Genomic DNA, 20,599 nt, shown 5'->3' with positions numbered 1-20,599 from the left:
GTGAGAGTTATAAAAAACAAATAAGACATCCTTAAACACCAAAGAAAGATAGTCTGAGTTAGAAACACGTACACATATAGCTCTTTAAGTTTATTAATAATTAGACATTTCATAGGCAATTTAAAGAAATGATAAGTAGCCTACATACCAAAAAAAAGAGAGACCACCAACTTTAGAAAGGAATATAATGGGGAATAGATTCAGAATTATTCACAAATCACTTAAACCAGTTTATTCTAAGCGTTTTATTTAAGGAAGCGAAGTCCAGAATAATATACATATTGTATAATAATGGGGCAGAGCAAGACTTTATAGGAAGAAGCTCACATTTATCTTAATTCAAAGATAGACAGAAGCTTTAGAGAACATGTTAATAATCATCTATATTAATCTCTTGTAATTGACTATTCGACATAACAGAAGCCAGAAGTTGAGCAGCTGTATATACGTCGAACGTCACATGACCTTTCGGAGAACAGCCGCATTAAATAATAGACCTTGAAGGGGTCTTGAGTAAAACTGCTTCGTAGTTTCTTTTGGTGCTACACTCAAAAAAAAAAAAAAAAAATCTGGGTTGTTTCAACCCAACTTTGGGTCAAATATGGACTAACCAAACTTTTGAGTTAAACATTAAATGTAGAAATTTAACCCAACTTAGTCCATATTTGCCCCAAACTTGGGTTGAAACAACCCAGCATTATTTGGTTCTACTGACTTGTGTTTAACCAGAGAACACAAGCGGAGTCTGTTCATATATCAATGCACACACACACCTGCACCACTCAAAGCCAAGCCGAAGAAACAATATACAGGACAAAACCAGGATCATACAAAAATATCTTTAATTGACTTAAGGAAAAAAAGGCCCAGATTTGAAATAAAACAGACAAAACAACACAAAATACAATAAAAACAGTTCTGAGACGGAGAGGGAAACAAGAAATCTGAAAAAGTCTTTCTCTTCGTGCCTCTTTCATTTACAAATCTGACATCATCACAGTTTTGTGGCAGTTACCTGCTATATTGCGTTCCCATCAGCACATGAACACACACACTTTCACACACACACGCACACACACACACACACTTCTCTCTCTCACACACACACACACACACACTCTCACACACTCTCTCTCACACACACACGTGTAAAAATAGGGGAGAAGCAGATTTTGTCATGATTACAATTGAGACTTAAATCTTTACTTGTAGGCAGATTACAATCACACACTCACACACACACACACACACACAACCACAAACTGTTTCTTAGTATTTAGCATTATATAACTTCTTGTCAGATGCCATTCAGAGAAATAATTACTTTGATTACATTCAAGATATCTATACAGCTATACAGTACATTCTGCTGTGCATATAGAAACCTGCATGCATGCATTATAAATACTTACACAGCGCGGAGTTAAAAACAACGAGGAAAACAGAGAATTGTGTTAGAAAAGCAGAAGCATACAGATCAATAAAAGAACATCTAAGAAACTATACATCAACTTATCAAAAATATCTGCCCCACTAACAAACAATTACTAAAGGTGATGAGAAAATTAGCTGGATTGTAGTTTTATTTTTGGTTAGCTTCTTTACGCTGCATTCTTTTCTAATTGAATGCAACCTTTATCACTGCGTATGATCTGATCAGCTTGATGTGAGTGAAACGCTGAACTGAACTGAACTCAATCTGACCGGTTTAGCATGTGGTTTGTGTTTCTCTTTCATGACAGCAGCAAAGAAGCTGACATAAACACAAAACCATAAACAACAATCTCTCAAACCTTTGAACCTAATGAGACATAATTCACCTGACACTATAAACAATTTCATAGAGTGTGTGGTGTCCGAATGGCTTTGTATGACGTGTAAGTGGGCACTTGGTCAGGGATCCGGTCTCAAGTCTTCATTTTGATGTCAGTGGTCCTCCATTCGTCTCCTCTGTCTGTCCGAGCGGCTCGTGTGAAGGCTGTTACTCCTGCAAGTTCTGGATGCTCCTCTGATACTCTTCTACAGGTAAAGCACCTTGACTCTGAAGCTCATATCCGCGCAGGTAATGCCCGTTGGTCTGGCCGGCAAAATACAGGAGCTGTCGGGCAAACATGGGCTCGACCTGCGAACGCAGAGCGACACGGTGAGATATTCCCCTGCTGGTGAACTGCACTGTGTGTGACACGCATCTGAACATAGAAACACTGAGTCCATGCTCGGACAACACATCTTACCTGAGCTGTGATCATTTTGCTCTGTCGCTGAGGGTCTGGAAACTCGTCTCCGAAACACAGCACCACCTGAGAGCGTGGCATGGGACGGCCGTGGTGAATGAAGCCCTGCAATTCTACAGAGAGATAATAAAATACATTAACATTTTGCATGAAGGAAATGCATCACTTTTAGTTTTTTTCAATGCAAATTCTCAATGCATTTACTTTTTGTCATTTTGCATCAATGGTTCTCATTATATTTTGGCTTTGAGAATAAATGTTTGTATTCAGTATGAACTCAGTAGGCAGTACACATACATCAATCATGATGTACCAATGCTTTTGCATTCAATACAGTGCATTTGCATTGCACACAGATCATAATTCCTCCAGCTACAGTACTGAGAATGAGATTTGTGTTTGTGTTTGATGACATTATTTCTATATTAGCACCGGCAGATTTATATTTGATTCCTAATTCTAAAGATAAAGTGGTGTGAGAGTTTTTAAAATCGCTGATGGGTTTTAATGTCAAACTCTTCCCATCAAAGACTAAGAAACTCCCGATGAGCAATAATGTGAGCACAAGACCCCTCGTAAACTGATGACTCGCAGAGAGCTGCAATGCAAATGAACTTCAGCAGGTGCAGACGGATGAGAGTGTGTTCATGTGTGTGATCAGACGCTCAGGAGCTCGCTGGAAAATCCCACAGTGTCAAACACAACAGACGTGTGACGTTAGAGACATGTGGCAAACCACACACACACACACACACACACACAGCCTAATGAACCCTTCCCTGATCCCACAGAAGAGCTGAATACAACACACTTCTACAGTGAGTCTACAGCTGATGAAGTTCAGTCTGTGAATCAGTCTCATGTTCGCTCTTGATTAAACGGCTGAATGTGTCGGCTCAGAAAATCATAGTTTTATGAACAATTTACAAAGATAAGCGTGACTCATGCATGAATGCATTTACACTGAAATTCATTTCATAAAAAACTCTTGATCTGTGGAAGCATCTCAATCATCTCCGATCCAAAACTCAAAAAACAATGACAGTGAAGCTCAATGAAACATATTTCCGACATTTTAAATATTTTTTACATTCATGTACCAAACTATATTTCAAAATACATATATTTATAGTGTTTTTGTTAAGTGCTGAATTTTATTCCAATGTTGTATATGTTTAGATATGTTATAGACAACAAAATAATGTTTATCTTCAAATGTGACATATATTAATGTTTTTTCATTTATTTCAATACAAGAAAAATAGTGCTGATAAACAATTAATCACATGCAAAATAAAAGTTCACATAATATATGTGTGTGCACTGTTTATATTTATCATGTATATATAAAAACACACTCATGCATGCATATATTTAAGAAAAAATATGTATGTTTATATTAAATATTTTCAAAATATATACTGCATGTGTATATATTATGTGCACAAAAACTTTTATTTTGGATGCGATTAATCGAGATGAATTGTTCGACAGCACTATATGGAGGACAAACTTTGTTTTGAAATGCTTTTTAAAAATATATATTTATATTTTTTAAATTTGTTTAAAATATATATTGGCAGAATATATATTAACTTAATATATTCTGAAACACATTACAGCAAATATATTTAAAATGTTTTTATTTTTTTCTGCTGTACGGGAAAAGCATGTGATTCTGTTCAAAAGGTTTCTAATTAAAGGGATACTCCACCACAAAATGAACATTTTGTCATTAATCACTTAAGCTTCGTTCGTATTCAGAACACAATTTGAGATATTTTGGATGAAAGCCGGGAGGCTTGTGACTGTCCCATAGACTGACAAATAAATAACGAGGTCGAGGTCCAGGAAAGAATGAAGTGTGTGTTTCTCTCCAAATCAGAGTAACCATTTGACAATTCTGAGCTGATCGCAGATTGCATACACTCTTCTGTATCAGCCGCGCCGAAAGGATGTGTTTTTTTAGGTGTATTAATGCTTTGGCGACTCTGTTATTTACTTGGCAGTCTATGGGACAGTCTCAAGCCTCCCGGGTTTCATCCAAATGACTAGAATTGTGAATGAAACATTTTCATTTTGCGGTGGAGCAACCCTTTAAGTTAATCAAACGCACTTAATCAGCACTGTCTAGTCGCTGGAATCTCTGACCTGAGAGGAACTGCTGCGTGTCCATCAGTTTGCAGGTCTGCTCTTTCTCCAGTTTGTTGGGTTTGTCGGCGTAGGGGGCCAGAGGACCCTCCCAGTACACCCTCCCCTGACACAGACGCTTGGCGTAGAGCCCGTCCGGAGCCAGCCACAGCAGCACGCCCCGCTCCAGCACGTTCGGCAGCTTCTCGGCCCCGCGCCGCTGAGACTGAGGGTACGGGAAGGGAAAGAGCACGGCCTCGGCCCCGCCGTACAGACGCTCCTCGGGGCCCGGAGAGGACGGGGACGAGGGGGATCCTGGAGACGGAGAGGAGGAGATTCGACAGCCTTCGGGACGGCTGGTGGTCACCTCCTTCACCAGAGACTCACGGTAAAACAGAGACACGTGCAGACGGCAGTCTGAGGAGCACACACCAGGAGATCATCTCTAGCAGAGAACTACTGATCACATCTTCAACAGTGGAATTAGATCACCGTACTCTCTAAAAGTGCTGCTTATGAGTAATGAAGCGTGAGTAGAAGTGGTGAAGTCTACCTGAGATGGCCATGGCTTCGGCTGATCTTATATTGGGGTCCATCGCCACTGAATGGCTTTCTGTGGGCGAATATGTGTAGAAGGAGCCAGATATCTGATATCCTGAAAGAGAAGAGACATTCAGATTATTAGACTACCAGCTAAATCACAAATACAATATGATAAAGAGCATATAGTGAAATAAAGTAAGTGTCTCTCCACTTCTGTGATTGTGAGAGTCAGAGTCGAGAGCAGACCCAGACCCAGAAACACAGACACAACAACTTTCAACCTTCGTTTTAAAATCAGAGGAGATTTTTCTGGTGGTAAAGTCAACAAATAAAAACTGTAATTGTAATGATTGTGATTTGCATTGGTTGTTTTCGATCTGAGACTTGTATTTAGCAAAGGTTAAAGAAGGGACTGACTGTGAGCAGAACAAAGTGTGTCCTGTGACTCATATTCACTTGTACCCCTCGAGTGAGAAGTGCCATTAATAAACCAGCACAAATACAGACACGCTGTGCTTAAATGAAGGATTTCCTCTTTTGTTTAAAGTCATCTCATGTTGCTCGCCTTTGATAAACGCTCTTACAAGAGCAAGTGAGAGCATCTATGACCAAGAATAGCTCTAGCTTCTCTGAAAATAATATCCTAAATATGGTGCACAGCCTTAAATGATGTCCTGTAATGGTTTTGGGTTACTCTTGTTCTCCCGTGTATGGGCTGACACCCGTCCTGTCCCGTGTGGAAGTTCAGAGACGGACGCACTTCCTTCAACCTGAGGATCATTCATTTCACTCTCGGTGTGAAAGGGCCAAAAATATAATTAACGCAACAAAAAAAAAAACATAATGCATTACTTTTCTTAAAAAGCAAGTATGGAGTTCGGTAATATTGTAATGCAAGTAACTTTCCCCAACACTGCATTAGACACAGATGTTTGACAGATGTAGTGCACTCAGAAGTGGAGCGTGTACCGTTGTCACAGGCCGATGGGTGCCACGGTAAGGAGCGTGTGGGTGGATACGGACACTGGCCGTACGGTAACTCTGTGTGAGGAGCCTGAGGATGAGGATGAGACGGATCGCCGCTGTATTCCCTCCAGTCTCGTCTCTCCTGGGGCAGCATGTATCCTGCCATCTGCACACAGACAGAGGACTTATCACTGACCACCCAGAGGAGAAGAAGAAGAAGAAGAAGAAGAAGAAGGAGAAGAAGGAGGAGGAGGAGAAGAAGAAGAAGAAGAAGAAGAAGAAGAAGAAGGAGAAGGAGAAGGAGAAGGAGAAGGAGAAGGAGAAGAAGAGTGTTCTGCTCACCAGCTAGGGCTCATTAGAGTTCTTAACTAGTGTAACATTCACCAGATCAGCAGTAAACAGCTCGGCTGATTGTGCACTTTTAGTAGAGATAAATAAACTAGAACTAAAATTACATTCATATTTTAAAAACTTTCATTAAAATAATTAATTTTGTTTAACTTGATGCACTTAAATAACTATAACTAAAATGCAATAAAAATGAATACAAAAAAACGTACTTAACTTTAAAATAGTATTTATAGTTAATAAAAAAATAAATAAAAAATATTGGCATATAAAAACCTAATAAAACAAAAAAAAACACACATTTCAATAGCGCATTACAAAAACTTTAAGCAAAATAAAAATGATAAAAGAAAATATAAAAATAAAAACTAATGAAAAATATTTATAAAAACTATAAAAGTCTTTTGAAACTATAATAACACTGTTTCAAACTGAAAGTATCTGCTAGGAACAAGTTGCAAATGTTAAAGTACTAGATAGAAATGCAATACTAACTGGACGTCTCCCACGGAAATTAATATAAAAAAATATTAAAGGAAATTAAGTAAATAATAATGTGGCACCGCAGTGGTAACACATCTCACCTGAGACTGGAGAGGAGGATATGGGGAATGCATGGAATAACTGATCGGAGGCACGTGTCCTGCGCTGTCCTCCAAACTGCTGGACTTAGAGCCTGAAACACAACAACAAAACTATTCATATACATATAAAACTGCACAAGAATCATTATCAATCTCTGGCTCCAAAGCATGCAAAAAAGCCAAATAAATGAATAAATATCCACACTGTTTGATTATTTGGTTTATGACAATTGTAGCCAACATTTCATTTCATTATTATATTTTAAGTTGAAGTCTTTTCTCAGACTTGACGAGTGCACTTTTCCTTCCCTTGTTGATGGATTTATTTTGTTAAAAGAAGCTGAGGTCACACATATCGAACAGTTCATCATGATTTTATTTTTTTCTGTAAATAGCCAACTAAATCGTTTCCAGCACAGACTCGATAACTATTTGCTGCTGCTATCAGAGGACGTTTCCATTCTTGAGGTCACTTGATTTTACTCAAAGGTCAGTCCAAGGACAGCGATCAATATTTTTGATCAGTTTTCCGTACATTTTAGTGTCTATATCTGCTTCATCCTCAAAACTCAAAGACAGTATTTCGTCTGCACTCATCAGAGTTCAGTTCTTGCTTCACTTCACAGGTAGTTCACAAGCACACATTATAGCAACTATATTAAGGTGTGAAACTGTTATTCGTATCATTTGTATGAAATGCCAGAAACTCTTGAATGCTTTAGGGTCACAGCAGAGGTCTTCAGGGTCTTGGCCCAGCATCTCGAAGCACGAGCTCGTCTGATGCGAGGTCTGATGGGTGATTTGCGTTGCTTTACTGCTGTGCACTTGGTAACCGAAGCTCTCTATAAAAAGCTTGAGGGATTTTAGCACATGTAGTGGCTTCCTCTTAGCTTCCTGCTACACATACTGAGGCCAAGCAGCAATATTTAATGTGAATGCATAGCATGCCTCCACCTCTGTGTAGCAAATTAGCTCTGTTCAGTGCTCTTTTGTGTGCTTGCTTTTCATTAAGAGTTGGAATGATGCAATGCATCAAACCTCGAGAAATAAACTGCACTGTTCCAAGATGCGACTTCCTACTAAATGTATATTTGTGGATTAGAAGGTGACCAATGCACAGGTCCAAGAGACCTTCCTCTGATGCATGTTTTAAGGCATTTAAATGCATTTCCAGAAATGGAAGTTACCTCTCTTGGCTCCTTCTGGTATTATCCTGTAGACCTTGTAAGGATCTGAGATGTCCAGCTGGCTTCTCTCCACCAGTTCATCGAAGTCATTGCTTTTGTTCAGGGCACAGCGGAGCCTGGTCTTCCACGTTGGAGGGTCTGGTTTGTCCAAGCCTTCTCTGTACTTGCCTTTGAACAGAGCCCAAGCCTACAAACCACAAGAGCGGCGTGAAGATGAGAAGAGATGAAGAGTGAGCGAGGAAGCAGAAGAACACTCAGAATACAGGCAACGTCAAGCTGGATGCGTACTATGATTCTTGTTAATAATGATGGTGATAATAAGTGTGTTATTAAGTCATTAATAAAATACTGTCCAATGTGTCTAAATGACTGAGCTGTCATTGCTTGTGTTTCTACAACCACAGAATGCCAATCTATTAACATGCAAGGGTCTTTTTCAGCTCAGCACAACACTGATAGGAAATTACTCCTGATAATTGATCCTACAGTATATGAAAAATGTGCCTTGATGTATTAATGATACATATGCATTCAGTCGCCCCAGAATGTATTTGGAAACTGACGCCACTCAAGAGGTGCATGAATGTCATCGCATCAGATAACACAATATCAAACCACGTGGTTACAAACAAGTTTTTCTCGGAACAAACTGCGCTTTTCTTTATCATTTTACTCTGAATCCGTCGAGTCGAGTTCACACAGGTGTCCGACAGAGGAACAAGTGTGGTTGAGCAGAATAACTATGGCATTATCCACTACTTCTGGCTTCACTTTAACACTAGAGCTATTGTTTGATCGGTTTCGTCTAGCTTGAAAAGCGCTGTGTTTATTTCAATAAAGACACATTCGTACACGTCTGAAGACACTCCATCACTGAAGAGTCCTCAGAGGTGCACCTCATCCTCATCCTCATCCTCATCCTCCTTCACCTTGAACAGCGCGGCGTCCTCGTCCCGGTTGTAGTCCTGTTTCCCCGCGTGCTTCCAGGGAATCCTGAAAATGGTTTTCTCGTCATTTTCCCAAACCAAGCCTTGATACTCCCCGCTGTCAATCTGATCGATGAGCCACTGTCTAAGTTTGCCATTCCCACAACTGACTGACATGCTGCTGTCCCCATCTAAGTTCATGTCTGTGAGGGAGGGAGGGAGGGATGCACGCGAGAGCAGGTGCACATGCAGTGAGCAGAAGAGTGATTCAGATCAGTTCATGCATGCACATTCCGCATTCACACACACTTTTACAGCAAGTTCTCAAACGACAGAAAATGTTGCATGAAAATGATGCGTTCAAAGAATGAAGCTTTACATGCAGTTTAATAACAGACACATTTTGTAAAAGGAATAATGAGTAGCCTGTGTAAGGGTATTCGTAGCTTATAATGCATGAAGCACAAGCACTTTCAATAAATAAGCTGCATGCTTATAAAAGTTTCTTTTCTTTAGCAGTCTGATTAAATCAAGTGTTATTCAGCTCAGTTGTCACACAGATCAAGGCTCTCGAGTCTTACCTTTGTGAATGCAGACAACTTGACTTCTCTTTCAAAGCCGACTGCTCAAGTCCTGTCAGAGGAAGGTGTTTCTATTCTTAAATAATGCGCGTTAGGTGGAGAGATGGGTGGAGCGTTACGTGGAAGTGTGTGTCTCCAGCACCATTGAGAGCTGAATGAAGACTTCAGAGAAACGCGGCAGAACCGCAAGAATAAACATCCAGCATACGGGAAATCCCTGCGAGACGCGCGCACACACACACACACACACACACACACACACACCGTGGAACAAATATCTGTCGATAAAACATGCCAGAAAATCTCCCGGCGCTCGTCATCACTTCTCCTGGTGTTTGATGTTTGTTGATGTGTAGGTTTGTTTGCTTTGAGGAAATTCACCGAAGCGCACGGGGGTCCCTCGCTTGTTCCCATCACAAGGGGCCAGTGGAGAAGTGCTTTGAAATTCCACTGAACTTCTCGGGGTCCGTTTACCCCCCAAAATAATATAAGAAAACCGCTTACATATGAACTCGTCAAGTATTTGATATCAAGTAACTTCAAATCTGTTACCAATCTGTTTCGAGTGCATCAGTGTTGAATATGCTGCCCCCTGCTGTCCGACAGAGAAATAACACGGAGTTACCATATTAAAATAACTAAATATTTCCAAAGGGATAGTTCACCCAAAAAAATATTTTCTGTAAACATGACATCTACATTTTAGAGGCATTTAGAGATTTTGCAATTCTCAATACCACAGCAGAATACTAGGCTAATAATTAGTGTTATATAAGTATATTTTTTTAATCCTCAGAAATTATTGAAAATAAATAAACAGTCAGTAATAAAAAAAGAAAAAAGATACAAATGGAACAAACAGTCCTCTGAGTTTGTTATGTAGGTCTAAAGTATTCAACATCCCAGCACAGAAACTGAATAAATGAATATAAAATAAAACAGCATAGTCTTCACTGTAAGAATTAAACTTCCTTTGTTTCTTATTAAAGCTACAAAAGTCCTTCGTTCAAAAGCAGTAAATGATTTTCTTTGTTTGATTATTTCAAGCACACAGTCTGCAGCAGGAATATTAGGATACTGTCACTTTAAGAGCTGCACTGGATCCATTTACTGCTTCACATTTACTCACTTCTTACATAACAAACAAGAGTTTATGTGAATAAGGGCGCACATTATTAAGCTATAAGCTAAATGATGAATTTAATCTTCTTCACAGCGCAAGTGCTCTTTCAAGCTTTTAAACATGAATATATCAAGCACGTCCCATTTTGCAAGTCAAGGTAGATGATCTTACTGATTTGCATGTGAAATTAAAAGCAAAATACGCACTGCTGGAAAGGGGCGCATCTTGATTATTTCTTTAAGGAAAAGCAGAAAGTCAGAGACTATAGTAGTATAAATCAGTTTTTATAATACAACAAAATGTGAATTAACCCCATTAACATCGCATCAGTAGCAAACATTAAAACCTTGAATATGTCTTATTTACAGAAAGTGTGCATAAGTTAATAAACAGTGCTGTGCCATTACAAACACTTTCATCTTCCTAACCCCAGATGACTGATATAAGGACACGTCAGGAATGGTCTGTCCGAGCTCTCAGCTGAACTCAAAGTCCTCGTCCTCGGGCGCAGACGAGCTGGGAATCTGTGTCAGCAGGTCACGAACGTCCTCCTCATCACTGAACGGGTTCTCCTTATACTCCTCCTTCAGCCACTCTCTGAACTGAACACAAATACACAGTTACCAATCAATGAATCAATCTGGATTGTGCTCCAGATGAACTCTTCCTGGACGGAAGCAGCTCAGCTTTACTGTAATTGAGTCATTAAGGGTTGAGGAATCACCTGCTGTAGCTGGCTGCTCTCAAACTCCTGCAGCTGGTTCTGGAAGCCCACGTTTGGTGAAGCACACGGTCTGGCCACCTTCACCGCAGACAGAGCCTCCTGCCATCCCAGAGTCGTGACGGTCATGACGTACGCCACCACCAGCGTCACGCTACGAGACACGCCGGCCAGACTGGAGAACATCAGATCACAGATCACATTCAGCAGATTCACTTTCGCTTGCCTTTAGAATAATTACAGGCGTTTGCTCATGACTGTTCATACTGTAGGTTAGTGATCAATACAAGCTCCTAACTTAGTCGTGCAACTCCAAATCACAGGGGAAGAGCATGAGATTTCAGGAAAATATTACAGACTAATGTGTTTGAGAATGAACCGCTCTGAACACAGCAGTGTTATAGTCTCTCAACAAACAGAGGCTCGTGTTTACTGTTGTTTTGGGAAGTTTAAAAATACCCGCCCCCCACCCACCCTTGACACCTAGTTATCAGCTGTTCACATGGTCACACTGGGCTCGATTAGGGCTGGTATCTGGGTTGAGTGCACATTCTGCTTCCTCTTATGGTAGACTCATATATATATATATAAATGCATGCAATCATATGGAAACCCAACCCTGTTTAATTTACGGTGTTGATTCAATATCTGGAGCACATACAGTACAAACCCTTCACTTACCAGTGAACCAGACAGCCCTCGCCTTTCAGTCGGGACTCGTGCATGAATTTAATGCTCTTCTTAAAATGCTGAATTCTGTGGAGAGGAAAGAGACTGATTATGTCAACTTCATGCAGTTCTTTAGTGAGAACCAATGTGAAGAATACTGCAATGAAATCTGCTCCAAATGCTCCACCATCATCCCCATCCCAAAGAAACCCAAATTACAGGACTTAATGACTACAGACCTGTGGCTTTAATGTCTGTGGTCATGAAGTTGTTCTGTTGGCTTATCTAGAGCCCCTTTCACACTGCCATTCCGGCAAATACAGGGGTAAAGTGTTCCTGCAATTGTTCCCGGGTCGCTAGATTTGGCACTTTCACACTGCCAGTGATGACCCGGTATATGTGCGCGCTTTCACACACAACCCTTGAAGATCCCGTAACGACACGTGACATCAGCGCGTGACGTGTAATGTACGAGTCGACAACGCTTGGCACGTTACACTTTCACTGAAGCAAGCGAACGATCTCGGCGTCAGCGCGGAAAGTGAGGAACTAACTGATCTCTGCTTCATTACAGTTTGCACATGTGTTTTCGTCGCGAATGTTGATCTTCCTTCAAAACAGCCGCGCGCGTCATCACTTCGACACGGAATTAGATCTGGCTTTTGTTCACACAGCGCTCGTCCAGGGTCGAACCCCGCAATGTTACTAGGTCCCCGACCCGGGTTCAATTCGGTAATCAATCCCGGGACGTGGTTGCTTTCACACAGAAGGCGACCTGGCAATGTTCCGGAAATATTGCGGGTCCGACGTGCAGTGTGAAAGGGGCTATAGTGAGAATTGGCCAATTCAAATCCAACACTGGCGCCCCCCAGGGATATGTACTCTCCCCACTGCTCTTTTCCCTCTACACCAACAGCTGCACCTCTACTAAACCTCTGTCAAGCTCCTGAAGTTTGCAGACGACACTACAGTCATCGGCCTCATCCAGAACAGAGATGAGTCTTCTTACAGAGGTTAAAGAGCTGGCTGTGTGGTGCAGTTATAATTCAACAAGCTCGAAAACAGTGGACTTCAATACACAACACTATTTATACAAATATTTATCTTCTTATTCACATTTCCCTGCTTTTGTACATATCATACCTGTACACACAAATAGCATATATTGTGTATTTTTACTATCTGTATCTCATCACTGTAATCTGCTTGTGCTGTGGAAGTTTCTGTCACCTAAACAAATTCCTCCTATGTATAAACATACCTGGCAATAAAGCTCTCTCTGATTTTGATTGTGATAAAAATGTATGCCTTCAGCGCAGTGGATATTTCTTTAAATGTTAATACTCTAAGACAGTAGCTGAGAAGCTAACAATGTATGCCAAGGAAAAAAAAGTCTGTGCAGCTGCCGTTAAACATGGAACTGGAGGTCAAACTGATTCGCGAACATCATAATCTTTATAAACATATAGGCTTACATACATCCCACAACAACGCTGGTCCATAACCCTAATGAGAAATAATAATAATATTAATAATAATAATAATAATAATAATAAATTCCTAGTTAAATAAAACAAAACAAACAAGTTTAACAAGTTTTTACAACAACTCGATTTTAGAGTTAATGTTATTAGTTTTAATATCTTGTTATCTAATGCTTTAACATTCAGGCATTCAGTGTGGCTTAAAAGGATCGATCACCCAAAATATATTTTCTAGGATGTTTCTGAACAGTTTTTGTTTTTAATGCGAATGTCAATGGGTTCCAAATAAACTTCTGCTGTATGAGAAAAAAATAATCTAAATATGGGCATCACACAGGCTTGGAACGACATGAGGATGAAAAAAATAATGACAGAATATCCATTTTTAGGTTAAATATCCTGTTAATTGTGAAAAAACAACCTTTTGGGGCCACTGTAGTACAGTTGAAGTTTGATCTAGATTCTGTGGAGGGTTTTCTTCAGACTATGACGCTGACAGTGCCGTTCCTCCAGCGGTGGGAAGGTCGTAACCATAGCAGTAAACAGAGAATTACGAGACATCCTGTGTACATGATGTTTTCCAGATGCAGATTACTCACAGCAGCCGGTCGCTCGAGCTTTTACAACTTCAGTATTTACTGCCTTCGCAGTTCCTGTTAAAACTGTATTTAGGATTGATGCTGATACAAACAAGAGTGTATTGAAGTGCTCAAAATATTTCAGTAGATTTTCAACTGGAGCTAGTATGAAACATCATTAAAACACTGGCTTAAATATGCAATTATTAATTAGCAATAATTATTTACTAGCAAAAGCCCAAAATTAAAGTTAGGCAAGTTTGTTATTAAAGGGTCATGAACTGCCTTCTTTTAGTATTTTGTACTGTTCTCTGAGGTCCACTTGCAATGTTATCTATAATTGAGAGGTATCAGGCTATTTTCTGACCTGTCTTGACCCCCTCATCAGAACGCTCTGTTTGAATAGGCGTGATTATAGACTCCGAAGTAAACGCCCACTGATGTGATTGGCTAACAGTTGTGTTTGTTTGACAGTCTCCATCCTTCACAGATGGATGCTGCAGTGGTTTAAGTTAAAAACCCATAAATACTCAGTACATATCAAACAATCTGTAATAACAGACCAAGCATAAGTATATTATATATTAAAAACAGTTCCTCACAAAGACTGCGATGCTCGTTTTACAACGCTCAGCACTGCATAGTGTCTTGCTGTCTTCTGGGCATTTTTATCATCTAGTTTATGCGTAGACATTTCTTTTGCTACATTTTCAGAATTTGTGGACAGGGCTAAACGGGCAGTGCTGTAGAATCGGTGGGTGGGGCTAAGCGGGCAGTGACGTAGACTCGGTGGGCGGGGCTAAACGGGCAGTGATATAAACTCGGTGGGCGGGGCTAAACTGGCAGTGACGTAGACTCGGTGGGCGGGGGTTAAGGGCAGTGATGTAGACTCGGTGGGCGGGGCTTAACGGGCAGTGACGTAGAAGCAGGTGTTGATCTTCTGTGGATGCGGAATTTAGCCACACATTCCACAAGCTGTCATTTTAACAGTTTTGCTTCAATATAAGCTGTTTTTAGACTAACGTTTTGAGTTCTGAAATGTACAGGATGTGTTTATAGTACAATGACCTCTTATATGTCAAAAGATATTTTTTTCCCCAGTTCATGACCCTTTTATGATAATCTAAATGATTACTACAGTTCGTAAAAAATAAATAAATAAAAAATTTCTAAAAGTTTCTATTATTTCTAGGCCTTTGAATGATTGGAGCAACTGAACTGCAATGGGTCTGGTCTCTTGTTTGGTAGACTCTTTTTTTTTTAGTTTATAAAGGTAAATCGGTTTAAAAAGCTAAACTAAATTGGTTCATTATATGAAGTAATTATGTCTCTTTAGAAGGCTTGGAATAAGTGGCAGGTCTTCGCAGGTCCACTTGGATCCAAAACTCTGAGGGTGTTTGGATCCAAAGCTTTGACGAGTGCATCAGACACGGGTTGGGTTCAGCACCAGTGGCCAAGGATCTCGGGGGAATTTAAAACAAATGTGCTTTCTCCAAATGGACTCAATAACTCCTGGATTCTTTATTCATCTGGTCAGGTTAAAAACATTATGCCAGAAGTTATAGAATGTAATGAGGTTACCGTGATCATCACTGAGTGAAAAATGATTTATGTTTCAGCACTTAAGCGCATACTTTCATGTTCGTGTTAAGTGCGTTTTTGAGAAATGCACATAGAAAAGGGAAAAATGTTTGTAACCTAGCACTGAGAAATCCATCTTACAGATATGAGATCCATCAGGAATCCACTCGCTTCATTATGGTGTGTGTGTGTTCGTGCAGAACATTTCTTCTTTTCTTTCACTTGACTTTTAAAGATTTTAGGACCTGAGAAGACCTCTATCTCATACTAATAAAAAATAGATCTTTTATGAATTGAAAGGTTATTTGAAGAAGGGCAGAATGGTTATTCGATGGCGTCGCGGCGAAAACCCCTTTTGGTACCTGTATTTTTAAAAGTGCAGATTCACTATAGATATTTCTAGGACTTTTATAGGTCTTAAAATACCAATTATAAAATCCCCTGATATTTACATGTTTTCCATAACTGGGGAAATAACATGTGCTACTGATCACTGACAATCTTGGGTTAACATCTTCCTGCTAAAACCTAATGGCTTGTGTGTGTGTGTGTGTGTGTGTGTGTGTGTGTGTGTGTGTGTGTGTGTGTGTGTGTGTGTGTGAGAATACCTTCATAAAAATACTAAAATTGTTCCAAGAAATAAAATATTTTCGCCTTTCTATCTGCATATTCTCCTTGCAAGGAAAAAATAAAGATTTTTTTGGTTTGAAACTGTCCAGATAGTGGCAAGAAATCCAGAAATCTGACTGTGGTTTCTTTTAAGCATGCAGAGACAACAACACCACGGCAGGTACGGCGGCATTTCCTCCAGAACATCCATCCTTCTGACAGGACCAGGATGAGAAGGGCAGGGCTGGTCCAGTTTGGTTAAAGAGGGTCAGTTTCACATTACGCATGGCCGGGTTTCGCAGGCTCGTAAGGGTGACAAGAGGGCTGATGGTAACGGGGGGGGATAAAAATAAAGGCGTAGTGAGACCGAGGCATCACTGCAGAACCCAGCTCACGACTTCCTTCCTGCACCAAGAGGGCCACAAGAGGAAGTGTGCGTACGTGCGGGTCTTGAGTGTGTGTGTGTGTGTGTGTGTGTGAATGCATGCGTGCTCAAGGGTGTAACTAGTTTGATATGGCATGAAAAACTAACATCACAGCGTTAGCGTTAGTGAAGACTGAAGAAGAGACAAGAGGGAACAGCACGTGTGAATGCAGAACTTATAAAGCGTTTGTTTATAAAAATCATTTACATCTTCATGTTGCTACAGTGCCTCGCGCTGCCCACTGGCGGCCAAAAGAGTTCATATAGAGCTATTAGTGAACGAGCCCATGAGAAATGCATGCTACTCACAGGTTTTGTGTGGGCGAATCTGCTGCTGGGATACACAGATAAGTCATCTCCTGAAGAAACAGAGGAAAGACAGGGATGGGCTTTAATACACCTCACTATCACATGCTAAACAAAGAAAGACCTGGCGTGTAAAGCTGTTGTTTCATGTCATGTCAAGACCTCTTTGTTGCACATGCACACCATGTTTATTCATTTCATAATAAACTCAAAACAATGCATGCATAACTGCACTATATTTCATTGTTTACTCTCAGGTCTTTACTGAAAAGCACAAAGCATTCAGCACAAGTTAATTTGTGCAGAAGGGCTTGTTTTGTTGTAAGAGAAGCCGTTTGCTGAGAAAGTCTGCTTTAGGGTCTCTACAGAATCTCCTGAATCAAATAGAAGAGTTTTTAAGACCTGCATTGGATCTAGATTCAACTGGCTGCAGCACATTAAAATGCAAAAAAAAGTGTCATTGCAAGTGTGAAATACTCAAGAAGTGTTCTACTAAATGTATAGAATTAATATATGAGTACATAAGAATTAGAGGTCAATCGATGCTGGATTTTGCTGATACAATAATATTTAAAGATTATAGTGCTGATTGTTGTAATATCTATATATTGCATGTTAAATCGTGTTTTTGGTCTTTGCTCTCTGTGACGGGGACTATAAAAAAATAACATCCAAAAAAAGACTTAAATAAAAAGACTTGCATAATGTGGGGCATTTAATTATAAACAAGCCCAAAATACTCCGGGACTTTTATATTGAAATGTATATGCTTTACTACTTCTATATCCCGGCTCATTCAAACAGATGAGAGAGACAAAATATGCACAATTACAACCATCTACAATATATTCAAATATAATCAACATAAACACTGTCATAATTCGATAATCGATTGACATAAAAGCACAGTATTCATTGACTGATGACTGCTATGAAACAGAGAACCTGTAAAATCCAAACGACTCTGTGTTTTGACTTTTATCGAATTAAATCATTTATTTTTGAAGTTTAATATTAACATTAGGATGTACTGAGGTACTCAAATTTAAGACCTCTTAAAATGCTAATAAGACTTTTACTGCTGCTTGATTCATCTACACAGAACTGAAGCTGAACCCTAGATAGAGCGAGAAAGTTCCCGGAGCAGAAAGTGTTTGTGTGTCTGTCACGGTGTAGATGGTGAAACCTGCAAAACAGTGAGTGAGTAGTGTACTTCATAAAAGCCTGGATTTAAAAATAAACTCCATGTTCATATTACAGTGCAAAATGATCCAGAAGTTTCACCTTTTGTATAGAAGGTAATGAAACGGAAAGAGTTGTTGTTTTGATATTATTTCATTTTTTAGATCTGGAATATTTTTCAATATGGTTTTACTGTAGAAGTGTCTTTTGTTAGGCTTTGAAGTTAAGTTTAACGTCAGTCTGTATGAAGGTCTGTACCTGTAGAATGGGCGCAGCGGTGTCGTGGATGGAGAGGATGTGTGTGATGTTGTTTCTGGCTAGTTGCTCCCTGTCTCTAGCATCTGGAAGAACAAATCCACACTTTTATCATCTTTCCTAACCATGCACTTTATTAAAATAGAGTTGGGGATTCTAGCCTTGTCCATTCTTACCTTTGAAATTGCCCAAGTACAGGTCTGGAAGAACCTGGAACGACACAAGCAGGTTTGTTCAGGCACAACCAAACCAAAATTAAAAACGTAACATCACTCAGTTTTCTGTGTTTGTGTGCTGGTTTCAGACATCAGTTCAAACTGATGCTGTAACATCATGCTTTTGTAAAACACTGGGACAACAGTCAGCTTCATCACGAAGGCTTGAATTGTGTTCTTCAGAAATGTCACGTTTGGCCACTTTTTTATGGATTACATCATTACATATTATTAACACAACTGCAACAAATTATCTATTATTTATCGATTCTTCTTTTATTCTGTTACATTTTCCAACCCCCTTTGAAATTAATAATTTCTGGATTAAAAAGTTATTCTGAAATCAGTGTCAAAATACAGAAAGTTCCCATTGTGAAGGACTCGCAGTTAAAAGTTAAAATCATCTTAATGCTGGATGTGTTTCATCTTTTGTCTTCTCCAGATGTTCACTGATGGACTGGAGTGCTGTGGATTATTGTGATGTTTTTATCAGACTCTCATTCTGACGGCACCCATTCACTGCAGAGCATCCACTGATGAGACACTGATGCAGTGCTACATTTCTACAAACCTGATGAAGACACAAACTCAAATACATTGCTAAGGGGTTTTATGTGGTGATGTTGATGTGAGCAACTGTTAGCGCGTTACTCTGTGGTTGCTAGGGTATTATTATGCAGTTGCTAAGCCTTTCTAGTAGTTAGCGTGTTCCAGCCGGCGCTTAAGTTTCGTTATTGTTGAAATCAATAGCGTTGGTAAACGATCAACAGTGAAGCTCTCCTTAACCAGCATCCCTAAAAACACCCTTCCAACGTCAAGATCGTCTTCCCTCTCGGAGCTACAGAAGGAGGAGATCTACCTTATTGATTCCGTTTCCCATGCCACAGTGACTAGTGTTTCAGGAGTCCGCTTGAAACGAGGCTTGCATCGACAGGGTTCAGTCGCTGCTGTTATCGTCGTGTTGAGCTCGTGACGAGCCTCTCTTAAAGGCGCAGTGCACTCTATTACCGAGACACGCTCTTCATATTCTCGCGATACTTCGGAGGCCTGATTCAATCACTAGCAAAGTGTTTCATTCTAGCATCCAGGACAGTTTTAAAGTAAATATCTGTTGCAAAAAGCAAAAAGGTTTGCATTCCTTCGATGATCCTTTTCTGCTAAATGGACAAATAAATGAATAAAGATAAACCTGCATACGACAGAGGGCATTTTAAGGATTTATAACATGTTTTATGATCAGTCAATCCATTTTAACGCTGCTTTGTAAATGTTTCTGCATGCAACCCAGTAAAACTAAAATAATTCCAATTTAAATATATAATACATGTTCAATTATTTATTCATTTAGAAATATTTATTTAACATATTTATTTTAAAACATTTTTATGTATTTATTTATTTATTATAAATATGTATTTATTTATAAATAAATAAATCCGATTTATTCATACATTATCCCTTGCAGTTTCTATTTACTCATAGCATTTGATTTCGAAATTTTCGTTGAAAGCATTTTTAAACTTTACAAACCCGTTACTTCTTATTTATTAAAATGCAATGTGTAAATGTTCATTTCTCGGTCAGCTACACAAGCTAGCACGAGATTAAACGTGCTCTGGTTCTCTGCTGTTGATTATGTGTGTCTGGCTGATTCTTACTTTCACTTTGTAAACTAATACCCGGAAGTCAAGGAGAAGTGGATCTAGGCGGAATGTAACAAGGTAAGTGTTACACTGATACACTGTTGCGTTTCTAATCCGGGTTAAAGATGTTTTTCGGCAGTAGAAGAAATCTAATATCTGAAGTCAACTAACGAATAAATAAAAAGTTTGGTTGTTTCTCTCGAGTAATGAAAGGAAAAGCAGAAATGTCAACCTTTCGAATAGCGATCTCGTTTTTCTTTTCTCGTTTTGGTTTCTAATGTGTTTCTCTGAAGTGCTCTTTGTTTTTGAC

General features: G+C 39.5%; 3 protein-coding genes across 4 annotated transcripts in view; 1 reads left to right on the top strand and 2 right to left on the bottom strand.

Annotated features, from left to right (window-relative positions):
- Positions 1 to 823: 823 nt before the first annotated feature.
- LOC128022127 (interferon regulatory factor 4) lies at positions 824 to 9,990 on the bottom strand. The gene is made up of 9 exons (XM_052609399.1): positions 9,500 to 9,990; positions 8,922 to 9,121; positions 7,993 to 8,179; positions 6,806 to 6,897; positions 5,877 to 6,039; positions 4,918 to 5,019; positions 4,386 to 4,781; positions 2,235 to 2,347; positions 824 to 2,122 (listed from the first exon to the last, which is right to left on the bottom strand). Exons 2-9 carry the CDS (start codon positions 9,117 to 9,119, stop codon positions 1,982 to 1,984), a joined length of 1,392 nt encoding a protein of 463 aa, XP_052465359.1. The 5' UTR covers positions 9,120 to 9,121; positions 9,500 to 9,990; the 3' UTR covers positions 824 to 1,981.
- Positions 9,991 to 10,890: 900 nt separating this feature from the next.
- dusp22b (dual specificity phosphatase 22b) lies at positions 10,891 to 19,640 on the bottom strand. The gene is made up of 7 exons (XM_052609656.1): positions 19,506 to 19,640; positions 18,608 to 18,641; positions 18,435 to 18,517; positions 16,998 to 17,047; positions 12,025 to 12,099; positions 11,347 to 11,518; positions 10,891 to 11,224 (listed from the first exon to the last, which is right to left on the bottom strand). Exons 1-7 carry the CDS (start codon positions 19,524 to 19,526, stop codon positions 11,099 to 11,101), a joined length of 561 nt encoding a protein of 186 aa, XP_052465616.1. The 5' UTR covers positions 19,527 to 19,640; the 3' UTR covers positions 10,891 to 11,098.
- Positions 19,641 to 20,247: 607 nt separating this feature from the next.
- LOC128022063 (receptor-interacting serine/threonine-protein kinase 1-like) overlaps positions 20,248 to 20,599 on the top strand; it is a 9,501-nt gene continuing 9,149 nt past the window's right edge. The window contains exon 1 of one of the 2 annotated variants that reach the window (XM_052609285.1): positions 20,248 to 20,367. The gene's annotated coding sequence lies outside the window, so the exon portion shown is untranslated. The remainder of the gene's footprint in view (positions 20,368 to 20,599) is intronic. The other variant, XM_052609294.1, reaches the window with a different exon arrangement.

Source organism: Carassius gibelio, chromosome A2, assembly GCF_023724105.1.
Source record: "Carassius gibelio isolate Cgi1373 ecotype wild population from Czech Republic chromosome A2, carGib1.2-hapl.c, whole genome shotgun sequence".
In the NCBI taxonomy this organism is placed as follows: domain Eukaryota; kingdom Metazoa; phylum Chordata; class Actinopteri; order Cypriniformes; family Cyprinidae; genus Carassius; species Carassius gibelio.
This window is presented reverse-complemented; position numbering and strand designations above follow the sequence as displayed.